We start from the raw sequence: 27,612 nt of genomic DNA, 5'->3' as shown, positions 1-27,612 counted from the left end.
AATCAATCAATTGTATGCTCCCTATAGTTCAAATTTTTGTGGCACTCAAGACGTACGTCACAAGCGGGTCCTATATTGATTTTTTTCTTGAAACGTTGAAAGTTGGTATGCATATCAAAAAAAGTACCTGTCCATCACATGTGAAAGCAGCCATGATGAGTCGCTACTTGGCAGTGAAGAAGGCGGTGAGGTCAAACCTGTAAAGGTGGCTCATGAAACAAACCGTAGCGAGCCTCTCAACTTTCGGGGAAGCGAGAGCGGGAGAGAAATAGTATGCGGTGCTGACGTCAAACCGATTTAAGGACCAGCAGAAACTGGACCTTCATTAATGGCCCATTTGAAACTCTGTTGTCCATTGCAGACCGAGCGAACCCCGTCACTGCCCAATGCGGCTGTGCCCGGTGATGTACCCACTGCCGCTGCCCAAAGCCAAGAACGGTGAGTGCCGGTTTTAAACATGTTTTGAAACAAAAGTTGTGGGTCAGGGCTGGGTCTGATTAGGTTTCAGTATTGCCTCCGGTCTTCACACCCCCCCTCTTTTCTCACCATCCCTCCCTTCTATCTCTCCTTGGTGTGGAGGTGAAATTAATGCCGCAGCTCAGAAAAGTGGTTTTACATGGTATCGGCACACCCAGATACCGTGCGAAGGGCCCAGGAATGCTAATGGTGTCGATGTAATGGGCATTTCATGAATCATATGAGATTATGAATGCACCCACTCCTCAGATCACTGCCAAGTGCCCCCGTTACATGCGCATTTGATCCTCAATGCTCACGGAAGGGCACTATTTGTGTTACCGTGCCATCCTTGACAGTAATGTGCGATCACGTGTGCAACTCACTATGGAAGGCTGCGATTGTGTGCAGTAAGATGGAAGAATGCAGTGATGTGCATTCAGCTAAGGCCCTTCCTTCTCAATGTCTTAGAGAAAAAGGGCCGTAAAAGACCTGTTATTTCGTGTTCTTTCCTTCTCGTGTGCTGATAGCAGCGGTGGCAAGAGGGAGGCCATGGCCCGCCCCAAGCCGGCCAGCCAGCAGGACCTGAAGGAGCTGGCCAACACCCCGATCCAGTTCGACATGTTCTCCCCGGCCGAGGACAGGGGCACCTCGTCCGGCGGGCACTCCTCACCCAAGGATGGCCCGGCCGTGTGCGTACTATAACACAGCCACTGCGTCTTCTGCGTCCCTCGTTGCGCCCACCCTGTCGTAACACCAGAATAGAACTCTGTAGGTGGTGGGAAGGAAAGATTCTAGCCTCATCTCTCTTGCCCTGGGGGAGCCGGTGGGGCATATGCTTGTCTCAACAGAGGCATCTTGAGTCTCTTGGAGTTGTCCTCAGTCCAAGCCTGGACCAGTCTACCAAGAGTGGCGATTTGGGTGTCTCTCTTAAACCTAGTTAAACCTCATCGCAAAGAAATGGTGTGTGACACAGTTATGGTTGTAATGAAGTCATCGTAACGCTGCTTTCTGTGTGGCGATGTCGCCTCCCGCTTTTCTGCCAGACATCTTTCAAGCACTACCATCTGCCCTTGTTGTTGCGAGTGTTGAGGTGATGTGCCGTATAGATTGTTCCAGCATGGGGCAGAGGTTGCTGTGGCACACATGATCGTCGCTTCATCCCCCCCTCTTCCCCCCGTGCAGGCGCATCAACCCCTTTGACCAGTGCGGTTCCTCTATCACCATGGAGTCGGCCAAGGATGCGTCGTGCTCCTTCTGGGAGGCCTTCACCGTGCGCTTCCTTGGCTCCATGCAGGTGCCCTGTGACAGGGGTGAGCTCCCTCCCCGCCTCTTCCTCCCTGCATAGCTTACAGTGCTCTCTCTGTGGCCGTTGGGGTTTTGGTAGCACTTGTTTTCGTCACCGGGGCTACAGTCGAACCTCGTTATAGTAATGAAGTACTATCGGGACAGTAATTTATGTAGTTCGTTATATCTGATGTTCATTGTAACAATAAAGCTAAAGATCGGTTCAAACCGATCCGTAATCTGGCTCCCACGAAAATCCTTGATAGAAAAACGCATTATTTTAATCTTTGAACCTACTATAAACAAGGTAAACCTTGCTGGGTACGTTGTACTAGCGCAAAAGACGGACCACGCAAATAAGAAAATCACGGGACGAACACTAGACGTAGGCTAGATAAAGTGAACCGTATCTTTCTCCTTGTGGCATCTCAACCTCAATGACTGAGTACCTGAAGCGAGAAATTACAACACCACAAGTTCATCTGACGAAACAGGCCTGCGTTCCTGTCTTTTCAAGGAAGGATGGGATCTTTGTCTGCTGGCTGCTTACAGCATTCAGCAGGATGAAGTTTTCCACAGTGTCCCCGAACAAAGTTTCCTTTTCTACTTCTGCAGTTTCGAACGCCGGGAGTTTTTTTCAAACTAGGTTCTCAGCCTACTGGTCAAATATTTCTTCGTTATATCCCATATCGCGCGCGCCTCTCACAGTTTCACTTTCGTTATAAAAGAAAGAAGTGTCATTGAGATGAAGCGTGACCAACCAAAGTTTGTATTCAGTTTGCTGTAGCCGATAATTCGCTATATCAGTGTTCGTTATAACGAGCTTCAACTGTACCTACTCGGGTACAAGTTAACAAGTCAAGAATGGCAATAGCTCATGTGGTGCATCACTCCACTGACGCTAAAGCCCCTCCATTACGTCCAAAGCCACCTTTTTAAGTGGCGCCATCCTTTGAAGAGTGCCGCCGCCTAGTTCCGCTTCCACTGGATTCAGAAAACCTGTTTCCTTCCATCTCCAGTGTTTTTTTTTTTTTTTTTTTTTTTTTTTTTTTAGCTTTCAGCGAGAACAGCCACAGGAAGGAAATACGTGCATGCCTATACACGCTTTCCTATTGCTCTTTGGCTGTCCACGCCAACTTTGTGCGCTGCAAAATAACAACGGTGGTATCGGCGCACCGTGATGACACGGTTGCATTACCAAGTGGTGGTGGCCCAGCATTCACTGTCAAAAATATCATTACAGCACTTCGCTTCAGTGGCTTGAAGAAAGCGAGGAAAAGAATCGTGTCTGCCACGCGGCGGACGAAAGCACTATGGAAGGAGCTTAGACATAGCTTGTGAAGCAAAGTAATAACGCAGCACCACCCAGTGTGCCAACGGGCCGTGATAGCGCGGCTGCAGAGTCGACGGCAGAAACGCTTGAACGAAACATGGCGGCACATCCGCTTGCATAGTGCAGAGAAAAGGAGAGGGGGAGGGACAGTTGGCAGTACTTAAGGGGGGACACTGGTCTTAAAACAACTTCTTTTAATTTTCAAGTAAACTCAGTGAAACTTGCCAGTCTTGCTGCTTTTTCCCCACTGATTTCAAATATGCCAGTATTTTTTCAGTTGGTCAATTAGTTCCCAAGATAATTAGAGATAATTAGCCATTTTTGCTCAAACAATAGACAAAACGGTGTTGGTCACAAAACTGCAATCTTTATATTTTCCAATAATATGAACCCTGGAATGCAATAATGGAAGCAGTTTTTTGATGCATCGCTTGGAACTAATTTTACTGCTCATTAAACTTCGGTGTTTGAAATGGGCACTGAAAATGGTTCCTTGCCACTGGTGCCACCGAAGTTTAATGAGCAGTAATATTAGTTCCAAGCGATGCATCAAAAAACTGCTTCCACAATGCACATGAGTCTTTGGGACCAAAAAATTGCCCAAAAAAGCATTTTTTTAGGTACAGTCGAACCCCGCTACAACGAACGCCGCTTCAACGAAATTTCCGCTTCAACGAAATATTTCCAGAAATATTTCCAGAAATATGTCAGCCAGCCGTAGAAGTCCATGCAACAAAGTCCTCGCCACAACGAACCATTTGTCAGGCTTGCTTTCGCTTCAACAAAATTTTCAATGATTTGGGCTGGGTTTGAACAATTATTTTACAATAAAATAAGCATAGCGCCAGCTATATGTAACTTTTTATACATTCAGGACGCTTAGTTTCACCGAAAACATGCGCGGTGCGGCCACACCGCTACAAAAAAAAAAAAAAAAAACTCGTAGGCGGACGCCATTGTTTGATGGTGATAACGATGTGGCTGGCCGTCTTTACATGAGGCGCACGCCCGGTTCGCCAAGCCGGAGCTACAGCCAATCCGTATCCAGTTGAAATCGCACAAATGTGCTCCGCTGCTGGCGCGGCGCCGTCATGTATGCGTTGTGAGCAGCTGTCCTTGCCGTTTTCCGTCTACCATTCTTCATAGCCAAGAGCAAAAATCATGTTTGCGTGTTTGGTCTTGAAGCCAAGTCATCGTATCTTAGTCATGAGCGCGCAGTTGTGTTAAATGCAAGCAAGCGCGTCTAACCTGCCAAGGTCAGTAGCTGCCGCGCCGTGTCAGATGATAAGATAACGGCACTGCTCCTGCTACAAGTGAGAGGGGGGCTTCCGACGGCCTAGCAGCTATCTGCAAGTAATCAGCTCGGTGGACACGCCTTGTTGTACAGCAATACGTTTTGCGCCTGCATTTCTTCACCCCACTCCGCAACGCGTTCTTCGCGGGCAGTGAAAGAACAGATAACCATTGGTACGTTTGTTATCCGAATAAACATGACGTTATTGCGCGTCACTCCTTTTTCTAAACATTGTATTATGCTGCCAATGATGCGGAAGCATACGGGGCTATTTTTCTGGCCTTTCCGTGGTGTGTTGCGGCAGATTTCGCCTCAACGAATTTTCGCTTCAACGAAATTTTTCGCACGTCCCGTCAATTTCGTTGTAGCGGGATTCGACTGTATCACTTTTCTTTTTCCTTGATTTGCACAGCTTTTCTCCGAAAATTTCGTATTTGGAACAACAGCTACAGGTACTTATAAAAGCCTTAGAGGCCCGATTTCAACAAAAAATTGACAATTTTTTCATAATTCCCCGTTTTCTTCCTCACAAGTGGTATCACAGTGACAGGAAATTCTCGAGAGGTACATCCCAGCATGTAGTGCAGCTAGGAAGATCATTTATTTTGCGCTGTGAAGCTGAGTGTTTAAACCATGCAGTAAGGGAAGCAGATCTTGCATTTTGTGCTTCAGTAGTTGTTTAACTAGCATTGTTTTTAATTGGTTAGCAGATGTACTTCAAATCTGGAAGCTAGAATTGACGTAAACTTGCATGTGATTGCAAAACAAAAAACTGCTTCCCACAATTCATTCTCCACAACTTCTGGTGTGTATTCATGCCTTGCTGGGAATTTTTGTTGGATATTTTTTTCTCACTATTGTTCTCAAGAACAGTCAAGGCAGATTTTTAATTAAGTTGGAAGCTAGTTATCTCACATTAAAAGTAAATGGATATTTGAAATCAGCTAAAAAAACTGGGCAAGCCCATGAAGTTTCATGGGCAAGATCCGATCATGTCATGGAGCTGGGTATGCTGTAAACACCAGTGCACGTATATTTAGGTTTCAGTTGCAAAACATCGTGCAACATCTACGCCCCCACACAAGACTCCTCCCTTGCGCCTAGCTTGTACTCCTTACTGGCTGCAGTCATTACTGTATCTGCATGCACGCGACCCTCCTGTCGCTACTACCGGCTCAATGGAAGTATTGGAGGGACGATGTATTTTATAGCCTCGTGCATAAATCTGACTTTGTCGTTGCGCATGTGTATCGTAACTGCAAGCTAGCCTCATGCGCTGGCCTTGGCAAGATTATGTTTTCCTTACTTGTCTCATTGTTTTTTCCTCGTGACAAAAGGTGTTCACCTTTGTAAAACTAGATCCCTTTTACCAACCGAGAGCGGCGCTTGAATCCGTCAAATCAAGTTCATGAATGCCCTGCTTGTATGATATCTGGCCCATCCCGAACCTTCCGTGTTCAAGGTGTCTCTGTACAAAAGAACCCTGTTACATTCCTCGTATGCGCATCCACAAGTGCAGGCTGCAGATTTATCAGATCACAAGTACGTCGAAATGCCAAACCAATGGCAATCAAAGAATGAGCCAAGCAGTTGTGATTCTGCTAGGCTGCAAGCTATTGAAAAAGCACCATTGTTTATTGCACTTTGTTGTGCATCTAAGATTGCGTCTTCTTTCGCTGCCTGCTTTTCCGTATTTTCGAATGTTTGAATACGGCCTTGCGTGACCGTCGTCTGCGCTGCGGTCTGTATACTCCCCTGGTAGCCAGTGTAGCGGTACGCGTGGTGCCCCCTTTCCCATCATCTGCAGGAGACCAGCTGGTGTGCGAGACCATGCGGCTGATCCTGGCGGCACGCATGGCCCACAACGTCTTCAAGATGGCCGAGTCCCACATGCTGGTCAGCCAGAAGGAGCTCAGGTGCCTGCTCCACTCTCTCTTCTTTCTTCTCCTAGGCGCAGAGTTCAGGCTGTGTGCGTGGCTTTTTTAGTGCCGTGGCGTCAACGCCCGCTTGTCAATGAAGCATTACCTGTTGTCTAAGCATGAAACTGCACAACTTTCATGTTTTTATTAAGGGGGAACACTGGTCTTAAAACAATTTCCTTTAATTTTCAAGTAAACTTTGTGAAGCTTGTTAGTCTTGCTGCTTTTTTCCCACTGATTTCAAATGCAGCATTCATTTAGCTCCCAAGGTAATTAGAGACGAGTAGTCATTTTTGGTGGAACAGTAGACAAAGCAGTGTTGGTCATAATACTAGGAACCCTGGTGGATGCAATAAGAGAATCAGTTTTTTGATTCATTGGTTGGGACTAATTTTACAGCTCATTAAACTTTGGTGTTTGAAATGGGCACTCAAAATGGTTTCTTGCCACTGGTGCCACCAAAGTTTAATGAGCTGTAAAATTAGTCCCAACCAATGCATCAAAAAACTGATTCTCTTATTGCATCCACCAGGGTTCCTAGTTTTATGACGAACACTGCTTTGTCTACTGTTCCACCAAAAATGACTACTTGTCTCTAATTACCTTGGGAACTAATTTATTTACTAAAAGAATGGTGGCATATTTGAAATCAGGGGAAAAACACCAGGATGGACAAGTTCCATAGTGTTTACTCAAATTGAAAGAAGTTGTTTTAAGACCAGCGTCCCTACTTTAGGCCTGCATAGAAAAAAAAAGGAACTTTACAGGCTTCAGAGAAAGATAAATGGGGCACATAATTTCATCTGGAATCTGGGTACTTTAGAAATGAGCAGCTAGGCTTTCTTGTCTGAAAAGTGTTGACTGGGGCCCTTTGAACAGGAACACTTAATCAGTGCACAAAAAGAGACACATTATTGTGGCATTGGCAGAAGGCAAAGTAGATAAGAGACACTCCACAAGCGCTTTCCTCTTCTCAAATGCAACTGGTGTGTTGTAGGTGAACCAGTTGCCACTACCAATGGAAACCAAGGCATTTTGGTGGTGGTTGTAGGCGCTCGAGTACAATACATCCAATGCCTAACTCACTCTAACTTGCTGTAAAGGATATGCGAATGATAAGTGTAATTTTATGTTTGCATTGCAACAGCTGTCTATTTTCATTTTTCAGGTTTCGGAATACTTTCAATATATTGGCAGGTTTGAAATGCTACCACAGTGTTTACCGCTTGTAATGTATGCTGTGGGAGCTGCAAAAATCCGCAGTATAGGAGGTTACGTCATAAATGGTGTTCACTGTATTTGATGTGATCTCGAAAGAAATATATTTTGTTAGATATTTTGAGTTTCAAATATTCAGACACCCGTGCGCTATATATTTGATATGATCTCAAAAAAAGTATATTTTGTTGGCTATTTCGAGTTTCAAATATTCACACACCCATGCCCATTCAGCTTTGTGTGTATGTGGGTGCCATGGACTCTCAGTTATTTTGAGCCCTTGTGGCTCCATCTTTCTGCCACTGTTTCGCTCCCACCGCTCAAACATCTACCAGCTCGAGGTTCACAATGTTCATACAAATAATGCTCACAGGGCAGTTAGTTCAGGGCAGTTAGTCCCCATGCAAAATGTAGTGTCACTTATACCCCTGCTACACTAGCGTCTGAATGTCATTTGAACCAAATGTCATTTGACTCCAATGCCAAGTTGTGCTGCTCCACTGGGTTTTGAAATGCCATTTGGCTCAAATGACATTCCAGCCAAATGAGCACCCAGAAAGAGATTTGGGGTTCTCGAATGCCATTTCTAGCACTCGCACACACAGTGTTCCCAGTCAGCACAAACAAATACATTGATTGATTGTGGGGTTTAACGCGCCGACGCAACGCAGACGATGAGGCGCGCCGTAGTGGAGGGCTCCGGATTAATTTTGACCACCTGGGGATCTTTAACGTGCGCCGAAATCTCGTACACACGGGCGTTTTTGCTTTTCGCCTCCATCAGAAAAGCGGCCGCTGCGGCCGGGAATCGAACCCGCGACCTCGTGCTCAGCAGCGCAACGCCTTAGCCACTGAGCCACCACGGCGGGTCAAACAAATACATTACTGGCGTACGTAAAACAAAATATTCTTAATTGGGGGATGCAATAATGCCATACTGTCAGCTCCAGTGCGAGCAAGCGACAAACCAGTGTGGCCAAATAGCACAAAACAGCGCAAATAAACCTCAATTGCAATTCATAATTAAGCAAAAACTGTGTAAGAGCATATATTATCTATAATTTGATATCATTTTAATGCCAAGGACTACTGCTAAATTTGATTGTTGCATTATTGTGTAAAAACAGAAGTTGACAGCCACAGCACCATGTAGCAGAGCGAGCGATTGTTAAGGCTTTTCAATGCCATCGAAATTGTGGTGGAGCATGGCAGATTCTCAATGGCAATCGAAGCCTCTCATTTGAGTCAAGTAACATAATTGGTTCTCATGACATTCGGACACTAGTGCATGAAAGGTATTAGAAGCTTTGACCCAACGAACTTTGATGTAAAGAATAAATTTTTCATCATCCTGCAGTGACCATAGGCTGCCGCTGTGGCAGCTGATGATGATAATGCAACGAACTAGCATTTGCCTACATTTTTATGTAGCAAATCTTTTTGTATAATGGCATGGACTTTGTGTTCTTAAGGTAGATTTTTAGAATTAATGCGAGCAGCCAGCTAATAATCGATGCAGTGAGTGCAAGGCCTACAAGCTGTACGCCTGTGGCTCTGACGAGTGTGATGTTCAGGACAGGTGCTGGAGGGCACCAGTGTCGCTGCCGCCGTCACTATGTCCTTTTCCACCCTTCTTTGTGTTGCGTAGTTTGTTTGAGGCCTAACTGAAAGCTGAGATTTCATGTCATTCTGGCTAGCCTGTGCCTGTATAGACAATTTCGTTTGCCGTCTTGGCATTGCCACGAGGCCATCACGGGTAGAAAACAATGCCACTGTCGAGAGCCATGGCGGCATTTTCTAAGCTTTCGCAGCAGGTATTTGATGGCCACTTTCACTGCAAGCACAGATAACGTGTGTTTTTATATTGTCCAATTCTCTGGAACAATAATGTCAAAGTAGGCCACATATCAAACTGATGTTGTATCTCTTTTTTTTTTTTTTTCTCTTTGTAAATGTGATTATAACTGGGTTCGACTTGGGCATCCTTGCCAGTTTTTCGGGAATAGGAATGGGCCTTGTGGAAGCGTGCTGTGCCTTCTCTCTCCTTCTCTGCCCTGTGGTGTGCAGGATCCTGGACCCCTCACACCAGGCTGTGCGTGCCTGTTTCCCCCTGGCCGACGTCTCCTTCTGGACTGTGCACAAGGAGAACAACAGGTGACGCTTGACAAAAATGCCCGACTGGAACTGGAATAGGCAGGCCTAAATGGGGCCAAGAAATAAGTTCTTTTTTTCTCTCTTAATTTAGTACACTATTTTTTGGTACAGTTTTCATTTCATTTCATTTTATTACCTTAAAGACCCCCATTAAAGGGGCATTATACAAAGGTATTACCTAAGGGTATTACGTAAGGGCACGTAAGGGGTATTACATAAGTTGGAGGCCATATTTTATTACAGTGTGAGGTAATGTCTTATGGTGTTCAGAAATGTGGAAGGGCAGGTTATGGCGGTGATTTCGTTAGAAAGGCACTTTTAGTCTTTTGCTGTACGAAAAAAGTGACAGCGTGCTTATGCGGGCGCGCAACTTGTTGCGGACGACTGGTGCAACTGGAGATACGTGCTGGGGGAGAATGTATGGTGGCTTGCTGAGTGAGCTATAAAAGAACTTGTGGAAAAAACAAAGACCAGCAATGCAGCGATGGAATGCAGACAATGACAAGCCAGATTCGGTTTTCAGTGCTGTTAGGCAGTACCTAAAATGAATAAATCTTGTTGCTTGATTTTATTTTAAAGCGACTCAATTTGATTGATGGGATGAGTTTAAAGGGACAGACAACCGATTTTTGTCGAGTATATGTTTTCTAGCTCATATGAAAACCAGCGTTTTATATAGCCCGGTAACCACAAGCAATTCATAAACAAATTGGCGGAAATAATTTTAATTTGGTTGCAAACTTCCTGAAATTGGAAGAGTGGCGGTTTGTAGTGTCGAAACTTGACACTACAATATGTGTCCCGGTCACGTGACCTGCAAACCTAGCAGATACTGTAACTGCTGAAACGTTTATTCACGTATGAAAACCTTTTAACACAAGTATTTGTAAAAGGTTAAATTGTATATGTATTTTTAAACATTACTTTGAAATTTTTAAAGACACGCCGCCCGCCGTCGCTGGGTGGCTCTCAGTGTGGCTAACTGAGCCTCCATGCCCAGAATCAACGGCAGCGTTCAGTAAACAGACCCAGCGAAGGAGCTTTGACGATTCTGCCTGAGTCAGGGGCGTTTGTTCTGCCAAAATATGTGATTTCAGTTTCCAAGTACGCCAACGGCAGCTTAAATAAAAAAAAAACGCCACGCTTGTAGAGAATCGAACTTCCCACCTCCACAACGTGAAGCTAAATTCTACCTATCGTCTATCCCAACAGATGGCGCATTCGTGCAAAATAGACCGTTGCATTAAAAACACCCATAAAGGAACAGGAAAGCCTGCGATTCAAACTTTTTTAGCTGGGGACAAGTTTTTAAATATCATTTTTCATTTCGCCTACAGACAAAAGTATGTTGCCGAGGTACTCTATGTCATGGTTGCCAGCAGTATTTTTGCGAGGGACACATATGGCTCGTAGATCCAAAAATTTCGATTTAAAAAGTTCTAGGGCGTTATCAGCAAAACCGTTTCTTGTCTAGGTGCTTTAAGTGATGCTTTTCATTTGGGATAGAGAATATATCCTCGGCAAAAATCGGTTGTCTGTCCCTTTAACCTCGATGTAACAAAGTCGTAAAATATGGCACTTCGTTATATTGAAACTTTGTTGCATCAAAATAATATGTTGCATAGGTTGTGGTCATGTGCAAATATTCAGCACCAACAACTACATGTTGTTTCCAACCTGAATAAGCACTGAATGAATGCCTCCTTTATTTTGTTTGTTGTGTATACATACCACTTTATTTTGTGTGTTGTGGTCTCAGCTTCAGCTTTTACCCCCTGTGAAGTCTTGATTACACGATTGCGGCTTGTGCGAATTGAGGGGTGGTACGAGGGCATTGTCATGTTGGTGCTGAGGGCTTCTAGGGAAGTAATGTAGACCCAGCAAATGGCTCTTACTCTGCGCATTGTGCACAAACTGGATAGCGCCCCACAAACTACCCAGGAAAGGTGGGGAACAGGTCTTTGCTCAGGGTGCTGTTGTGTGCCCCGCTTCCCTTGGCAGGCTGCTGGGCTTCATCACAATCGCCGCAGGGGAGGGCCCGCCCACCTACCGCTGCCACATCTTTGAGGTGCACACCAGTGCTGAGGAGGTGAGATGGAGCCTGCCTCCCTGCTTGCGTATCCGTCTGTACACCCACGGTGGGAGGTACAACACTGGTGTAGGAGGACCAAGAGTCATCACCCTCTGGTAGCAGCTCCCCGTTGAAGTTACGAACCTTTGAGCAGGGAAGGAGTGTGAGTCAGAAGTGGTTTTAGTTTTGCGATGAACGGATTGCAAACATTGTATAGACAGGAGGAGGTCCCATTGTGAAAGACTCAATTGGAACGTCCTGTAGCTGTGAACGTGGGAAAACTGGTGAAGCTTGCACTAAGCCATTCAAGGCTTGAGCCATAGCGAAGCTGCAGGATTTCTTTCTAGGTGGGCACTGAAGGACACGTCACCACGCGTCTGTACAAGTTTGAAGTTGTTGATTTACATGTTCCGTCGTCGCTTTGCAGAGTGCGAGTAGTAGTCATCGTCATATGTGTCAATATCGTCGTGTTCCTCGTGTCAAGCATCACATGTGCAGTAGCTCTTGACAGCTGGGGCGCACTGGCGGTGCGTACGTGTGCGACGCATGTGCAGTGTTCCTGGAGTCACATTAATGTTCCGTGGAGAGGTGTTGCACCAGCTGTGGCATTGTTGGCCACTAGGCAACGCGAGGTGCTCCTTGGTACTGGGTACAATGTACCACCGCAAGGATGGAGCATAAGAGGAAGAAGACCACGGGACAAACGCTAGACTTCAACTGTGGTTTTCTTCCTCTTGTGTTCCACCCTTGCATTAGTACAGTGTACCCAGTAGCATCAAACCAACTAGCCCAACTTTCCGTCCTTAATTCAGTCCTTGGTGTTTTCACTTTATTTTTATTCATTAAAGTCACTGCTCAAGCGGGGACCTTCGGCAGTCGCCGCGAGGCGCGCGCTCACGAGCGCTCGGCATTTTCTTGGTATTTTTAACGTGTTACGTGCCACACCTAACGGCCAGCTAGGACATGTCAGCTGTTAAAAATTACTCGGGGCAGCTAATAACGGCAGCAAAAACAAATTATGGCATATATAATGAGAAACACAGTGAATTCAGCAAACTGGCAGGAAAACAAACTTGGGAAACTAAAGCAAAGATTAGGCAGGCAAGAAAAGGTAAGCCAACGCTCCTAAGCAGTTTTCAGATGGTTACAAGCTAAAAAATAACAAAAAAAAAGAAGTCGGACATATTTTCAGCAGTGTACAAATACACACTGATGAAGTGCTTCATCGAGAAAGGTTTGTCAACAGGCGTGTGGGATATGTCACTGGGGGAGAAAAGAAAGAAATTCCCACACCTCCACGAAGTGAATCATGACGATAAGGGGCGAAGCACTGGGGATCGTTCTTAATTAACCGTAAATCACGTGGCATTGCCCATTCGCGCATGTAAATGAGTGACAACGCATGTCTACAGTATATACAATTCCAATCCAATTCAATCCGATACAATTCAGTTTAATCCAATCCTATCCAATGCTCCTCGCACATGCTCAACACTGTGTACATGGACGCCAAGCCCCAGACAAAGCGAGGTCCTAAGGTGCTTCGCCCCTAAAAATGACTGAGTGATTGATTGATTGTGGGGTCACGCTGAAGCAACACTTGGGCCATGAGGCGCACCGTAGTGGAGGGCTGTGGATTAATTTACACCGCCTCGGGATCTTTAATGTGTGCCTAAATCTAACGGAGGCTTTTCGTCTCCCTAAGGAAAGCAGCCACCGTGGCTGGGAATCGAACCGGTGTCCGTGGGCTCAGCAGCACAACACTTTAGCCACTGCGGCAGGTGAAAGAAACTAACTAGAACCATGCAGAGTATCGCATGGATGGGAGGAAAATTTTCCATTCTTTTTTTGAAATTGCAAAACTGATCAAAAGGGGTTGATTGTCAGTGGTATGTTTTTCCAGAGCTGGATTCTAGAGGAGGGGCTTTAAACAAACAGTTTGTTATTGCTTGCCTGTAATTTAAGCTTGGGTGAATCAAAGATTTCAAGCTCAAATCAAATTGTGAACAATTAGGGATTTTGGCTGAATAATTTTGAAGGGGCCAGTTCAGTTTGAATATCGCTTTCTTTCACAAATTATTCTTCGGTAAGGCCCTGTAAAATGCATAGACACTGTACAAAGTATTTAAAATGCACGTTTTTTTAGAACTGAATTCTTAAATTTGAATCCAGAAATCTTCACTTGGTTATATCAAACTCGGAAAAAAACACCAGTCAGTTCAATATAGGGGATAATTCGACATAAGCAAGCTAAGGAATTGGACGTCGTAAAGCACATAGCATTTATAAAAACACTTTACAGGTGAAACTGCCTTACTTTTGCACAAAATATCGTATTTACCCGATTCTAACGTGCACTTTTTTTCCGAAAAAATAGGCCGAAAAATCGCATGCGCGTTACAATCGGATACAAAACCAAAACTGCCGAAACAGTGGAAATTTCATCCCTCCCATCACCATCGCCATCTCAAGATGGCGCCAAAGCTTTTAGCAACGATTTTCCGGACGCAGCAAGCCTAGGCGTCTAGGCTTTTCTATCAGCGTTCACACAAATCGTCAAATCGTTTCACTTGCGCACTTGATAACAGCAATGGCAGCAGTAGCTCCCACGCGTTCAAAACGAGCGGTCGGGTAAAGCGTGCACCTCTGGAGAAGCTCTCGGGACGGGCGTGCAAGGCGTGGACCACGATCCCATCGAACATGGTTGAACGTTCGTTCAGAAGTGTGGCATCGCGAACGCGCTTGAAGGCACCGAGGACGAGATGTTGTGGTCAGCGGAGAGCGACGAGGAGTGAGATGAGTTAGATTACTTTGGGAAATAAATTGCCCGTTTTCCTCGCATTCGTTTGTCTGGGTCACAAAGTCCCGTGCGCGTTACAATCGGAGGTGCAAGTTTTTCCAGTTTTTTTGCCAGGAAAATCGGGTGCGCGTTAGAATCGGGTAAATACGGTAGTCCTGTATCTTCTGGTTGAACAACCTCGCTGCCCGAGAAAGTACGCATTTCTGCACACTGTCTAAAGGGTAAGAGCAGCTGAGGCCACAATCTTTCACATTGACGAAGAAGCGGCGGACTAGTGCAAGTGCACCGATCACTTCAGACGTTGTGGGCTGAGGGTCGTCATTGCTTTCCTCGTTGCGCCCGTTTCCATTTGCGCTCGATACGATGTCGGCAATGTAGTGTTCCAAACTCTCCCATGGTTGCAGCACCATCATCCACACTCACAAACTCACCGATCGTTGATCCAGCAATGACATCTGGACATTCCGACAGCTCGCTCCACACTTTTGCAAAACCAGCAGTGGAAATTTGTTGCACTCATGATTTTCAGTCATTACCAACCTGCACACAGCAGCAGATTTGAAGCGGGTGGTTTTTTTTAGTCGCATCTGCCCAGAACCTACTTCAACAAAGTGTGCTCGGCAGTCCCATGCCTGACGGGAACGTCCGACTTGTCACCAAGTTCGATTTACAATTGCCAGCTTCACGGCGAGAGGCATTAGCTAGAACCACTAAATAAGCCGTTATTTGTTCACACTACTGCTAGCCACCACAGCTACACTTCCGAAAATCCCCAGAAAGCGTGAACGCCGCAAACGCAACAAACAAAAAAAGCATAGTGGCTGGGCCGGGATCATCTTTTGCCAAGGAAGTGTCGACGGCTCGCCCTACACGGCGCAGTGGTGCAGTCACGAAGGGAGAGGGAGGTGGGGGAGGGGAAAGAGCTGCCTGCTGCCCATGAGCAGCCGGGCTAAACCACTTTGAGGGGTGTGCCAGCAGAATGTCTCCAGCGTCCCAAGGGAAAGCCAACTTGGGGGGGCACTTCTGCGGCATTTGGCATTCAATCTATCAGTTGTGGCTGGGGTTGCCACCTGACCGGTTTTCGACCGGCCCGTCCTGTTTTTTAGACAGTGGGCCGATTGCCGGTCTTTACCTAAAACCGGCCGACTTTGGCCGGTTTTTTGGCCATTGTGCCGCGGTTATTTTTACGACAACCAATATGTGTCAACAAGCTGTGCAAAGAAACGCGAGCAGAGGAAATGCGCGGCCGAGCATGATTCAAAGGATGGAAGGGGACCAAAGGGAGGAACAGCACAACAAAATGCCGCCGGCGCGATCAGCAAGTGCGGTTACTCTTAAGTGCAGCACATTCAGAGCCATAGCCAAAACCTCAATCGCCTTCAGTGCAAACGTTATGTTGCTTTCTCCATAGGGAATAGCTACAAGAAATGGCATTGCATGTCAGTAAAAAAAAATGTGGCGTCTTTTTTTCAACACAAATTCAACCTTCTACTCCCCCCAAACTGAATTGCCGGTTTTTTCTTCAGCGAAAGGTGGCAACCCTAGTTGTGGCTGGTATTTTTGTTTGATATAAGCGTACTTTTTGCTGTATATTCTCATTGTAAACATACCGGGTCATGAGGGATCATTCGATGTAAACGGGTTTGATGTAGTCGGGTTCGACTATTCACACATCTCGTTTCTTCTTTCATCATTTTTCCCCTTCCCACCAGGTCTGCAATGCATTGTCAGTGGCTGCCAACATTGCCCTCAAAGCACTCATGGTAAGCCATTCGTCCTTACCAGCGTATTTATTTGATTACACGTATGTATTTTCATGTGGTAGTGCTTTGCCCCCTGACAGTTTTTCATGTTGGGAATCGGGATGCCATATGAAAGAGTGGACTGGCAGGGGTTTTTAAAGTGTTGTTCCAAGAGATGGTCTAAAACAACACATAATGGGTGTACTAGGCCCAAAACTAAGAGATGAGGCCATTCCAAAAGCCTTATCGAGCGCATCAGGAAACGGAAATCAGTTCTTTATATCCGTTTTTTACAATATCTGGAGCTAAAATCTATGTTCACAAATGGTAATGGGGAACAAAGATTTGTTCATTATATCCAGAATTTCATCAAAACCAGGTTTGCTATATGTAGTGGGCTAGTATACTGTATTTGAATAAATCTTTGAAAGTTTGGAATATTCACACCCTCCGCAGTAATTAAAGTCTTCAGCAAAAGCAAAGGTAGAGGTAGAGTATACTTCAAATAATGGCCACTTCTTAGACAACAGCTTATTTTCATTTCATTGTTCAGTCACCACGTACCAGAAGGTGCAAAGTGAAGGCAACTGATTCAATTAACGCAACCAAGCTTGTTTCCCTTGCCTTTAGGCATTTGGCATTGCTTCAGGTTTCCTTCTGTCCACGCAGTTTGTGTCAGTTGTCGGAGCAGAGTGGGGTCTTTACTCTGCGTAAGCTGGGTTTGGCAATTTTCAACTCTCGCAAGCTTAGTGCCCTTGGTCCAGATGGCGGGATGTATCAGGCCATCTGCAACATTGGCGTTTCTTTCTGCCCTTGTCTCCCAGCGTACCATATGCGACTGTAGAGGGGCTAATCTTCAAGCTAGTCAAACTGCTAAGGCACTTTTGAATGTGGGAGCCACCCAAATTCCTGGGAAAACAAAACTGGCGTGGTGTAAAGTATGAAGGCGTTTCACTCAGCAGTTGTTGCGAGCTGTCCTCCTTGGTAGTAATGTATGAGAAGTGCAGCAGTAGCGGTAGTAACATACGGCCCTGTCAACAGGAAAGGGCACCAAGAACCCCACATTTACTGCCCTTCTTAAAGGGGCACTGACACAAAAATTTTGCATCTTGTTTTTTTTGTTGCGATAAATAGCTAGTGACCTACTTATAACCTGTAGAAACCTCATTTGCTTCAGAGTGCGACGGTTGTTTAATTAGAGGCATTTTCAATGTGGCCAGTCGCAGTTTCGGTTTCAGCGAGTGCCGCAAAACGATGGATTTTGTGGATTTTGTGTTAACAAAGCTGACCACGTGACCGTCGGAGGGATATCACAGAGCAGAGCTGCCGTAGCACTGTCGAATCCGCATCGACGGCAGTTTCTGCCAATGCCCCCACGACTGATCTCGTGAGGCGCTTAATTAAAAAGCGACCGTGGATGTGACGCAGGCGATGCGAGTGCAAATGCTACCGCGCTAAAGAACGACGCGCGACGCTCGAGATGGTGGTGCAAGACGCGCGTTGAGAGCAGCCTGCCGGTCTGCCTACAGGTCCGCCTACAGATGTGTTCGGCTTACCACTGCGGCAGATATTCGAGTGCCGCTCTTGTAAGCGGTTCATATGACAATTTTTAATGCAACCCGCCATGGCATCATTAACTCCTTTCTCATGTAAGCCACCATGGTCGGGACTTGGGGACAATTTCGTGCAGCGGTAACAAGCTATCACTCGAGCTACCTGCGCCGGCCTGGGCCACTTCGCGGCCGTGGCCGCCGCCTGCACAGCGACCGTGCGGCTATTTCAGTGGGCTTTTCGTGCCTCCGGCGCGTTTTCGCATCCAATGGTAATACACAGTAATAGAAACAGAGTGCCTGGAATCGCTGTAGAACTTTGGTCGCGGCCAGCTGCCCGATGAGCCGACGAAATCACGGCGCCTCCGCCGCCAACGATCGGGTCGTTCGTTCTCGAGAGCAGCTCCGCCCTCCAGCCCTCCGATTGGAGCGGCGAGCCTGGCGAGCCGACGAAAAACGCCGGCAGTGCGGAAGCGGCAAACACAAACTCGTGACGTGTTTGGACGTTGTTTATTTACCCAATATCCTCGGGATGTCGATTGCGCGTGGTCCTCGGCTGGCTGCTCGGTTGCGTTTCGCACACTTTAAAATTGTTTTTAAATATGTTCTAGGCTGTATTCGCCGCTGATATTTTGCAGATGATGTAAATGTGTTCCCACCAATCTATCTCCAAAGCTATCTCGCCTTCAAAATTTTGTGTCAGTGCCCCTTTAAAGCTCTGTACAAAGCACACCAGCTAAATTTAGGAATTATAGTGTGCTGGGTTCATGGCCATTGTGGCATAGCTGGCAACGAGGAAGCCGACCAGGCTGCCGCCAGAGCAGCTGAAAGAACCAGTATATTGACATCACGCAAGCAACCTGAATATGAAACCAGCAGTAAAACACATGCTCCTTCAGCTCTGGCAGAAAGAATGGGACAGAGAAGTAAACAACAAGCTTCACTTGGTACAACCTATAATTGGCCGATCAGCTGCCAGGGAATAAAGCAGGGCCTTTGAGGCCTGGCGATGCAGACTACGAATAGGACACACACATGGCACCCATTCCTACCTCCTGATTGGTGACCAGCCGCCAAACTGCGCCCGATGTGGCGAGGGTCTTTCAGTCCTCCATGTTTTGGTTGAGTGCTCAGCCATGGAACCAGAAAGGAGACGCTATTTCCCGGAAATGTATCGTAAGAATATGCCACGGCACATTGCCATGTTTTTATCAGATAGTCCTGTGTTCAATTACAGCTGAGCATTAGAATACCTTGGTGATATCGGTTTTTTAAAGCAGGTTTGTTTTAGAAAGTAGCATTCTTGTCCACCTCATTACCTTGTTCATCCGTAGTGTACTACAGTAAAATCTCGATGCTACAAATCTCGCGGGACCGCGGAAAATATTCGTATCATCCGAAATTCGTATGAACCAATACAGACCAAAAAATGTAGCGCTGAAAAAAGTTTTCGTGTATTTCTTTTCTTACTTTCGCCTGAAGAAATTCACGATTTTCTTCTGCATTTTTTTACCCCCATGTCGCAAAGCAGTCCTTTCTGGAGCGCATAACGCTTCGCGCTTGTCACCTCACTCGCGGTGCCCAAGCTCGCTACACGCCGCAAGTCAAGCGTGAACCGCATGGTGCGTTTTTGCACGCGATTCGCGCACCTCGGCTTTGCGCGCACCGTACTTTCACGCCTGTATCGACGATTTCGTGCCCGCGGTAGCTCCTACCTCAACCAGAAAAAGACGCACGACGCACGCGGCAGGATGGAGGAGCCTGACGACTTGCGAAGCGCTCGAGACAGCCGGCTTAGCTCCGCCGGAGATGGTTAGGCTTAGCACCCCGGCAGATATGTCATGGGCACTTTCACTAGCGCCGTGGATGATGTTTTATAGTACCATTTACGCATGCGTAATCACCTCCTTTACCGCACAAGCAACTTAGCGTCTGCCTTGAGCGGCATTTTAAAGAGCGGTTAGGAGCGGTCGCTCGAGCGGCCACACCACTTCGCGGCTGCAGCCGGCCACGCCGCGAGAAGCGTGCGGGGTTTCGCGGCGTGGCCGGCTGCGGACCGCCGCGAAATTTTCTTTCTCTAGAAACAGCCCGGCTGTTTCTAGAGAAAGAGCGACAAAGAGGGGAGAGAGAGCCGTCACTTGCTCGTTCGGCAGTCGGGCCTCTCGCCGGCTCGTTCGTATCATCCGCCCGGCCGCGCAGGTCCGTTCGGAACAGCCGAAATTTTTCCCATTGCTAGCAATGCAATTTCGCCGAGACTTTTCAGAAATTCGTATTATCCCGAAATTCGTATCACCCAGAATCGTATCATCGAGATTCCACTGTATTTACCATGGCCCTATACACCGTTAGCTCATTCCATTCCTCGTCACGCTCCTCACTCATCTTTTTATCCAGCCCTTTACACCGAAGTAATTTCATGCACTATTTGCACCCATTTCATCAACACATTTTTACCTAATCATAGCGATGGCGCTCTTGGCCTTAGATGCCCTTGCACCAAAAAACCCCACCAAAGAAGAAGTTTGGTATGCGGGGTAATTCACAATTATTCAGAGATGCATAGCTTCCCATTTTTTCTTTACTGCATTTAGTATTGGCTGCGTAACAGTTTTACTCTTGTAACTGCTGATGTGTAACTTGTTAGTTAATACAGTGGAACCCCGATGATATGAAATAGGCGTTTTTGTTTCATAAATTTGGGATTTTAGTTAGGGGTTCGCAAATTACGCGAGAAGGAGCCAAATATAGTAATTAAAATAAGTTCTTAGCCCACTTGTCACGTGAGACCGTCTATTAAGGTGGCATTTACTGGTAAAACAAGGTGGCTTTTGCCCAGAAATTCCACGCTTATTTCACGGTGCTTCAACATTCGCCTGTGTGGTGTGAATGTTTTTCAGGGTCAGCAACAGGAACAGCCACAGGAGACACAAGCACAGAAGGAAGATGAACAAGTAAGCTGCTTTTGCGGCACTCTGCACTGTCATTATTTGGCAGGACGACTGGGTGTTGCGAAGGGGAGGGGGACACTGTTTCACAACAACGTAAACGGTACTTCGGGTCAATTTTCGGCCCGACAATTCATGTACATTCGTAGCCTTTGATGCTGCTGCAAGTTAAGATGCTTTTGTAGAGACTACTGTGAAACCCTGTCAACAGCATATCTTTGTGATTCTAAGCACCCTCCCCTACTTTCGGAAAAAAAGAAATTGGAAAAAAAGTTTGCGCTCAAATCTAAGCGCCCCTTTCGTAAGCAACCATTGCAAGGTGGATTTCAGACGCGGGGAAATGGGCCATAGTTGACGTTGTGGCCAAGTCATTTAGGAAGTCTTCAATTACAAACCACTTCAACGCAACAGAAGACGACCTGCTGGGGGATACCAAGAGCGGCGGCCCAAATGGCACCATGGATCCGAACGGTAGTGAGGGTGACTAAGTATCAGACGTAAGCAGGGAGTTCACTGTCTGTACCTCGTTTACTTTTTAATGTTTTCCAAGTAATACATTATTCCATGGGCCCATCTCAAACCTAAGCACTCCTTTCACTTTCGGCGTTGCGATCACGGAAAAAAGGGGGTGCCTAGAATCGAGTAAATACGGTACATTTTTCAGTGTTATTCACTGAACCATGGGAAGGAAACATTACAGCCAGGAAAACGCAGCCCTGGGAAACACTGGAAAAATGGATGATAACAGTCTACTTGCAATGTAAAGCCCTTTATTTATACAGTGTTGCCTTTCAAACATTAAAAAAATATCAAGGATGGAAGCTTTCTATTCATTTTGACAGTGCATGAATGCTTGAACCACATAAAAAGTGCCTTGTTGAGGTTCCCCGTGCTTGGCACCACTGTTTAGCTTATGGGTAGGGGTGTGCAAATACTAAAATTTTTCGAATATAAATGAAATACGAATAAGGCAAAACACTGCCTTCAGATATCAGATATGTGTGAAGTAACTAAAAGATGCAAAACACGAAGTAACAATAGTTTTAAGGGCAAAGCCCTTAGGGGCTGGGGCTGTCGGCGTCTCATATCGTCATTTCAATCGTCATTTCATGTGGTCATGGTACTGTAACACCGGGTCACTCATTTACGCCTCACGCTGGAACACTTTGTGTTTCAAAAGCATGAGACTTCTTACAGCAAAGCTGTATACCTCTACCCCCGACGGTTTCATCTCCGTTGGCAAAAATGCCAAGGCGCCAAAAATACACTTATGCACTGCATGGTTCGCCCCTCCCCAGGTTTCACGTTAGTGGAGATGGCCCGGGATTTTTTTTTTTTTTTTGTTACCCTTTTAAAATAAATTGTCGCATAAATAGGCAGATGTGGGGTAATGCATTCATAACAAATTATCATGCAGAGTAATAAAAAATAACTTCTCAACATGTTCAGAAAGTATGCACCTCCTCGCTCCCTGACAACAGTTTTGTGTAAAGAAAACTATAAAAAAAGAAAAGCGTAAAAGTTCACTTCACAGGACAAGCCGTTTATGGCTTCAAGAACATTATTTATTACCGCGCCAGGACGGCTCTCGCCACCCTCAAATTGCGACATACGGTATGGCAAACCAAGTTTTGGACCGCCGCATGTCCAAGCTCAAGTGGCGAAAACTTGTAAAAAGGTTTGCAGAGCGGCAATCCTTTTACTGGTAGAAATTGGCACACTGCAGTATACTACGTTAGTTGCTCTTATCTTTTTCGTTGTAGGCAGGGGGTAAGGGGGGGGGGGCTCTTGCTATCTTCAAGACTTTTTATTCAGACAAGCCTCCACAAAGCCGCAAAGCCCTGCGGAGCCACCCCCCCCCCCCCCCTACAGTGGCTGCACGCAACCTTTGCGCATTGCAGATAACACGCCTCCTCCAAGCAGAAGTTCATCTCTCTTGTTGGTGTGTGCGACGCATGAAGCTTGGTGTAGTTTTGTGCAGAAAGATAAACTTCGATTGCATGTTTTAAACTTCAAATTTGGCGTGGCAGCAGGCCGCGCAAATGTGTTATCATGGTTGCCTCGTTTCGTTCCAGCCAGCACTCAATTATAACGCGCGCTGTCGATTCTGTGGCTGGGGTGCATTTACCCCCCAAAAATGTATACGTTAGAATCGAGTATTTACGGGCATTCCTCGAAGTTCTCGCGCCGCGGCGTAGCTTGGCATAAATAAGCACACGTGCAAGTGCACACTCCGGCATGCAGCACATGCAGTGGTACGCTATGGTACGCTCCTTTTGGGCCAAAGTCTGTTTTGACTGTAATAAATCTAATCTGTACGAACTATAGATATCCGCTTCCTGCCCTTGCGCTTGCCACACGCTGAAGCCAGTTCCGCCTGCCCAAACAATGCCAGCGTTTGGAAAGCGGAGCCCAATGTATTTGCTTTGTGTTTTCGCCCTTGTTGAAAATGGGTTAGCATAAGAAGAGTGTCCTGGTTATATCGTTCTTCGTTCAAATGCAATTTATTGGTCAGAAATTTAAAGTCAAGCTTTGGTTGAAGCGGGTTGAGCAGTGTTTAGGCCTAGGCCTTACAGTGGCCAGTGCAGCCGGTCGTTACTGAACAGTACGTATTTGGGAACTTTTGAATATGCATTTCTTGAATTGAATACGCTTCAAATAAGGGAAATATTCTATTCGTATTCGACATTTCAAATATTCGCACACCCGTACTTATGGGCCAAAAGCGTGACATCTCCTTGTATCTCGGCCTGCTTCAAGACGATGCTGTTTCGTGTTAATGGCAGTAGTATGAGGACTTTAGCAATTTTGGCTCGATTCTGCACTAGCTCCTTGTCGACTGCTCTCAGAACATCGAGCTTTTTTTCTTAATGGAAAGCACTTCCTGCTTTGGCAACGCCATCATGAGAGCACGGCACAGAGAAAATGAATAAATGCCGAGGAATAAGGCTAGAGTGAATGTGCTAGCACTTGACACAAAGTAGTGGATGGATGTTATGAGCATCCCCTTGTAACGGTGCGTAGACCGCTCAGACACCAAACTTTTCCCACAGACGGCCATCTAGTGGTGCTGACTCCAACTCACTCATGGGTCTTTGTAGCCAGTTCCGTAGTCAAGCGAAGAATACTTTTTTATACTGTGGGTAGTACGTATACCCTAAAAGTGTGGAGGAAGTTTTCAATATGGTGAATACAGAGTGTCTGTGTGCGTGTCTTATGTGCACTCATCACCCATTTTTCACGTTCAAAGTTCTTATCGTGTGCTATCCGGGGTACTACAGAAAGCTGAAATTCCAGCTACCTAGTGTGGGGGTCACGGCTTCAAATGGAGACCGTATTACCCGGCTAGCAAGCTAGAACATGAGAACCAAAGCCACAATCCCCACCGCGGCATCGTGGGGACGCTGCCAAGGGTTCTTTCGACTCACCGGGAGGTGCCAAGGATGCGCTCGGAGCCAGGCGATGTTGGCAAACCAGGCTTTATCGCTCGGTCATAATATGGAACACGCACTGGACAGGCTGTGCCAAGCTTGGGCGGGGGACGGAGCCCCACGAGCTCGGTAAGCCGTCCGTCCCTGGCGACTCGGCTCGTTTCGGGGAAGAGGAACACCAGCCCCTTTGTCCGGCCCGCGTGGTTCCAGACCTCACAGGAAAAGCTCCAAGCAGAGCAGCCCTGTCCTCGACGTAACCCCTGTTGGAGAGAAGGGTCTCCAGAGGGGAAGGAGGGTGCTGGCGGGGAAGCCGGCCGCTAGAGGGCCAGCGCTCCGTGCGTCGATATCGGCGATGGGGAAGTGCACGGCGGCCTCCCCGTCTCGTCAGCGCCAGGCAGCTTGCCCTAATGGCACCGTGTGGCCGGCACGAAAACCCATGTGGTCCCCACACTAGCTGTGCAGTATTGTAACAACTCTGACTCACTGATTGGACAGACACAAGTTTCAGTCTATTTAACACATTGACAGTTACAATGCGAAAGTAAAACGTTTGGGCCGCCATGTTTTCAACTGTTTCTTCAAGTTCACATTGGCCGAAGCAAAGGACACTCACTGGTCATGCCCATGCTCGATTCATCAACTTCAAAGCCTCGGATGTGTATACGGCTAGTACCGCACTTCATGCATCTTCCACGTAGAATCCGGCAAGCTTTACACATAGAAGTTGCTCACGACATGTTATATAAACAGCTCATGGTTACCCCATAGTTGCCTAATTCATGTTTTGCTTTCCTGATATGGCAGAACAGTTTGGTGGGCTTGTGGCTGATGCTCTCTCTCTCTCTCTCTCTCTCTCTCTCTCTCTCTCTCTCTCTCTCTCTCTCTCTCTCTCTCCCTCTCTCTCCCCTCCCCTTCCTTTTTCCAGCAGAGTGAGGAACTCCTGCAGAAGCTGAAGCTCTCCGCGGACGAGAACGCTCTTTTCCCAACGGCTGACAAGGCGCCCGCCGCCGCATCTCAAGCAAAGGACGACGCCGAGACTGCCTGACGAAGCACCCGCTTTTGAGCCGGCCTGTTCCTGAGATTTGGAGGCACTCCTGGAATCCAAGGATGGTTGGGTTTCGCCCACGACTGAGCGGATTGCGCATGATGCGTGCACATTTATTTTGTCTTTCCTCTGCACGGATGTTCTCCCAGAGCTCGCTCTAAGCAGTGACTCGCAAGCACAGAATGTCGCACTCATTCTAATCTGGAACCACCTGTATCACGCTGGCGGGATACTGAGGCGACTGGTTGGGTGAGGTGCGAATTCCGCGCCTACCAGTGCGGTGGGGGAGTGCACTGTCTTTTATGTGTAGAGCTCGTTTTGCGTTCGCGGAAAAGAAATGCGTTCGGGTAGCTGCGTTCTCTCTGAGAGGACTCTAGAGGAGGGGGAGGGTTTTTTCGTCGAGTGCTTGTTTCCTTTGGGACCTGCAATATATTGTATACCTAAGTAGTAATTGTGCTCAGCGAGTATTGAACTGGCCACTAAACTTTGTGTGTGTGTGTGCATGTTTGTGTGTGTTACGTAGTCAGCAGAATGCAGTATGCAGCCTGAGTTTGCAGTTTTTCTAAGATTCAGTATAAAAAGAAGCTTTCTTGCATTATAAAATGCCGACTGGGAAAGATGGAGAGTATAAAAACGAAACGCTAAAAAGTCATGAAAAAACCACAATGCAGGCAGCCGCAATTACTTAACCACCGCGTTATTGTGATTGTTGTCCGTTTTGAGTGCAAAACTTGAATGCCGAAACATCTACTATGCATTTCTAAAGCTTACTTGTGCGAGTGCAGATTGGTAGCTGTGGCTCTGCCCATAGAGACTGCTATTTCTAACAACTTGTGCACAGAACGCTTCGACAGAGCACGCGCTTCGACTGCTGTGTGGCCAGCATACAACATTCTGAAAAAAATGGGGAAAGATGCGCCAAGTCTGGACACGCCATATGGCAGTACCCGTTTTCGTGCTGTTTGTCTCTCTTGCAGATGTCATGCTCCTACAGCAAAACTTTGTGCGTTCGAGCACACTAGCCATTTGTGCAGTTTGTTTTGCTGGTAGGAAAAAGACTTTTCTTTCGTAAAGCTCAGTGCTGGTCGTCTTACGTGCAACAATCGTTTTTCTTCAGCAGGATATTTATTCCATTCCCTGGTGTTTTTAGTGTGCATGCCTGCTGTGTTGAGTCTCTTGAAAGACAGGAGCGATTGAGGCCATTGGGACAAAAGACCTTCGTCGTGTACTGGACTTGTATGACGAATGATGAACTGTGCTGTCACATTCAGTTCCAGTTCCTTGCTGTTAGCCGAGAGTTTAGAGTAGTTTGGTGCTCACCCATCTCCTTTTAATGGTGCACTCTTACGATCTCGGAACTTTTTTTTCTCCAAATTTGTTATTTTTCGTTGTTTGTTGTTGTTGTCGTTGTTGTGTTTTGTTAACTTCATGGCCTACAGCTGTGGCCTACCTTTTAGACTTCTCAGTAAGCTCACATATTCCACTGGCTAAATGTGGCCAACGAAACCGGAGGGGGCGCAAGCAAGTGCTGTGAAATAACTCTTGGTACCTGCACGCTATTCAAATGGCCCTTTGAGCGGTTCCCTGGAGGTTTCAGGTTGGTCAAGTTTATCACCTCAGTTGCTGCAGCATCTGTACTTGGCAGTTTGCCTGAAGCAAGTGGCGTGTACGTGGTCTCTTTGTGATCTCCATGTTGTGACACCCCCCCCCCCCCCCACGTCCTGGCTTGTCAAACATTGCATCACAGAGAACTCTGTGTTGCGCCATAAGTGGGCAATTATATTGTACGGCTTGCCGTTTAAGTCACGGAGCTTATATATGATTTACATAGAAAGAATGGGAAAGTGTAAGTTGCGTAGCAAGTTTGAAAGGCCTTATGTGCTGCTAAACAAATCGGCTTGCTGATGTTGCCAACAGAGGTCATTCCTTATCACTTTTACGTCGTTTTCGCCCGCATAACATTTCTCAGTATAGAGGAAAGTTATAAAGGAGTTGGCATTTTGTGAATTTGATCAGCAGTTCAGCCTGTACCAAGCCTATCAGTACTTGAGGTGCTAAACTACCTGTTATTTCGAGTGCCCACCACAATGGCTAAGGTGTTGTGGTGCTGATGTTGACGTTGTGGGTTCAACCAAGTGGCGGCCTCTTGTTTTTATGATGGCAGCGCAAGGCGGAGAAATGCCGGTGTTGCCTAGGTCAATGTGTATCCCTCCCCTACGTCACACTTTAGAGGCAAAGTCGTAGCTTTGGCCATGTAAATCCCCATCCCCAGTTTAAACCGCTGTTTTTTAAGTGCTGGGCAGCCAATGTGTAAGTCATGGCGAAAGCTTTGTGTTTTGTTTCAACTTTATAGGGATCTATGGTTGT

At 46.6% G+C, this 27,612-nt stretch overlaps 1 protein-coding gene across 1 annotated transcript; it reads left to right on the top strand.

Moving 5' to 3' along the window:
• Window positions 1–328: 328 nt before the first annotated feature.
• Window positions 329–27,417, top strand: LOC144163648 (DCC-interacting protein 13-alpha-like). Its single transcript, XM_077694446.1, has 9 exons — window positions 329–438; window positions 987–1,148; window positions 1,642–1,769; window positions 6,178–6,286; window positions 9,575–9,661; window positions 11,663–11,750; window positions 16,245–16,295; window positions 20,722–20,775; window positions 25,126–27,417. Exons 1-9 carry the CDS (start codon window positions 329–331, stop codon window positions 25,243–25,245), a joined length of 909 nt encoding a protein of 302 aa, XP_077550572.1. The 3' UTR covers window positions 25,246–27,417.
• Window positions 27,418–27,612: the final 195 nt, after the last annotated feature.

This window comes from Haemaphysalis longicornis, unplaced genomic scaffold (assembly GCF_048455015.1).
Source record: "Haemaphysalis longicornis isolate Haplotype H1 unplaced genomic scaffold, Haemaphysalis longicornis Haplotype H1 scaffold_1288, whole genome shotgun sequence".
NCBI classification, from domain to species: domain Eukaryota; kingdom Metazoa; phylum Arthropoda; class Arachnida; order Ixodida; family Ixodidae; genus Haemaphysalis; species Haemaphysalis longicornis.
This window is presented reverse-complemented; position numbering and strand designations above follow the sequence as displayed.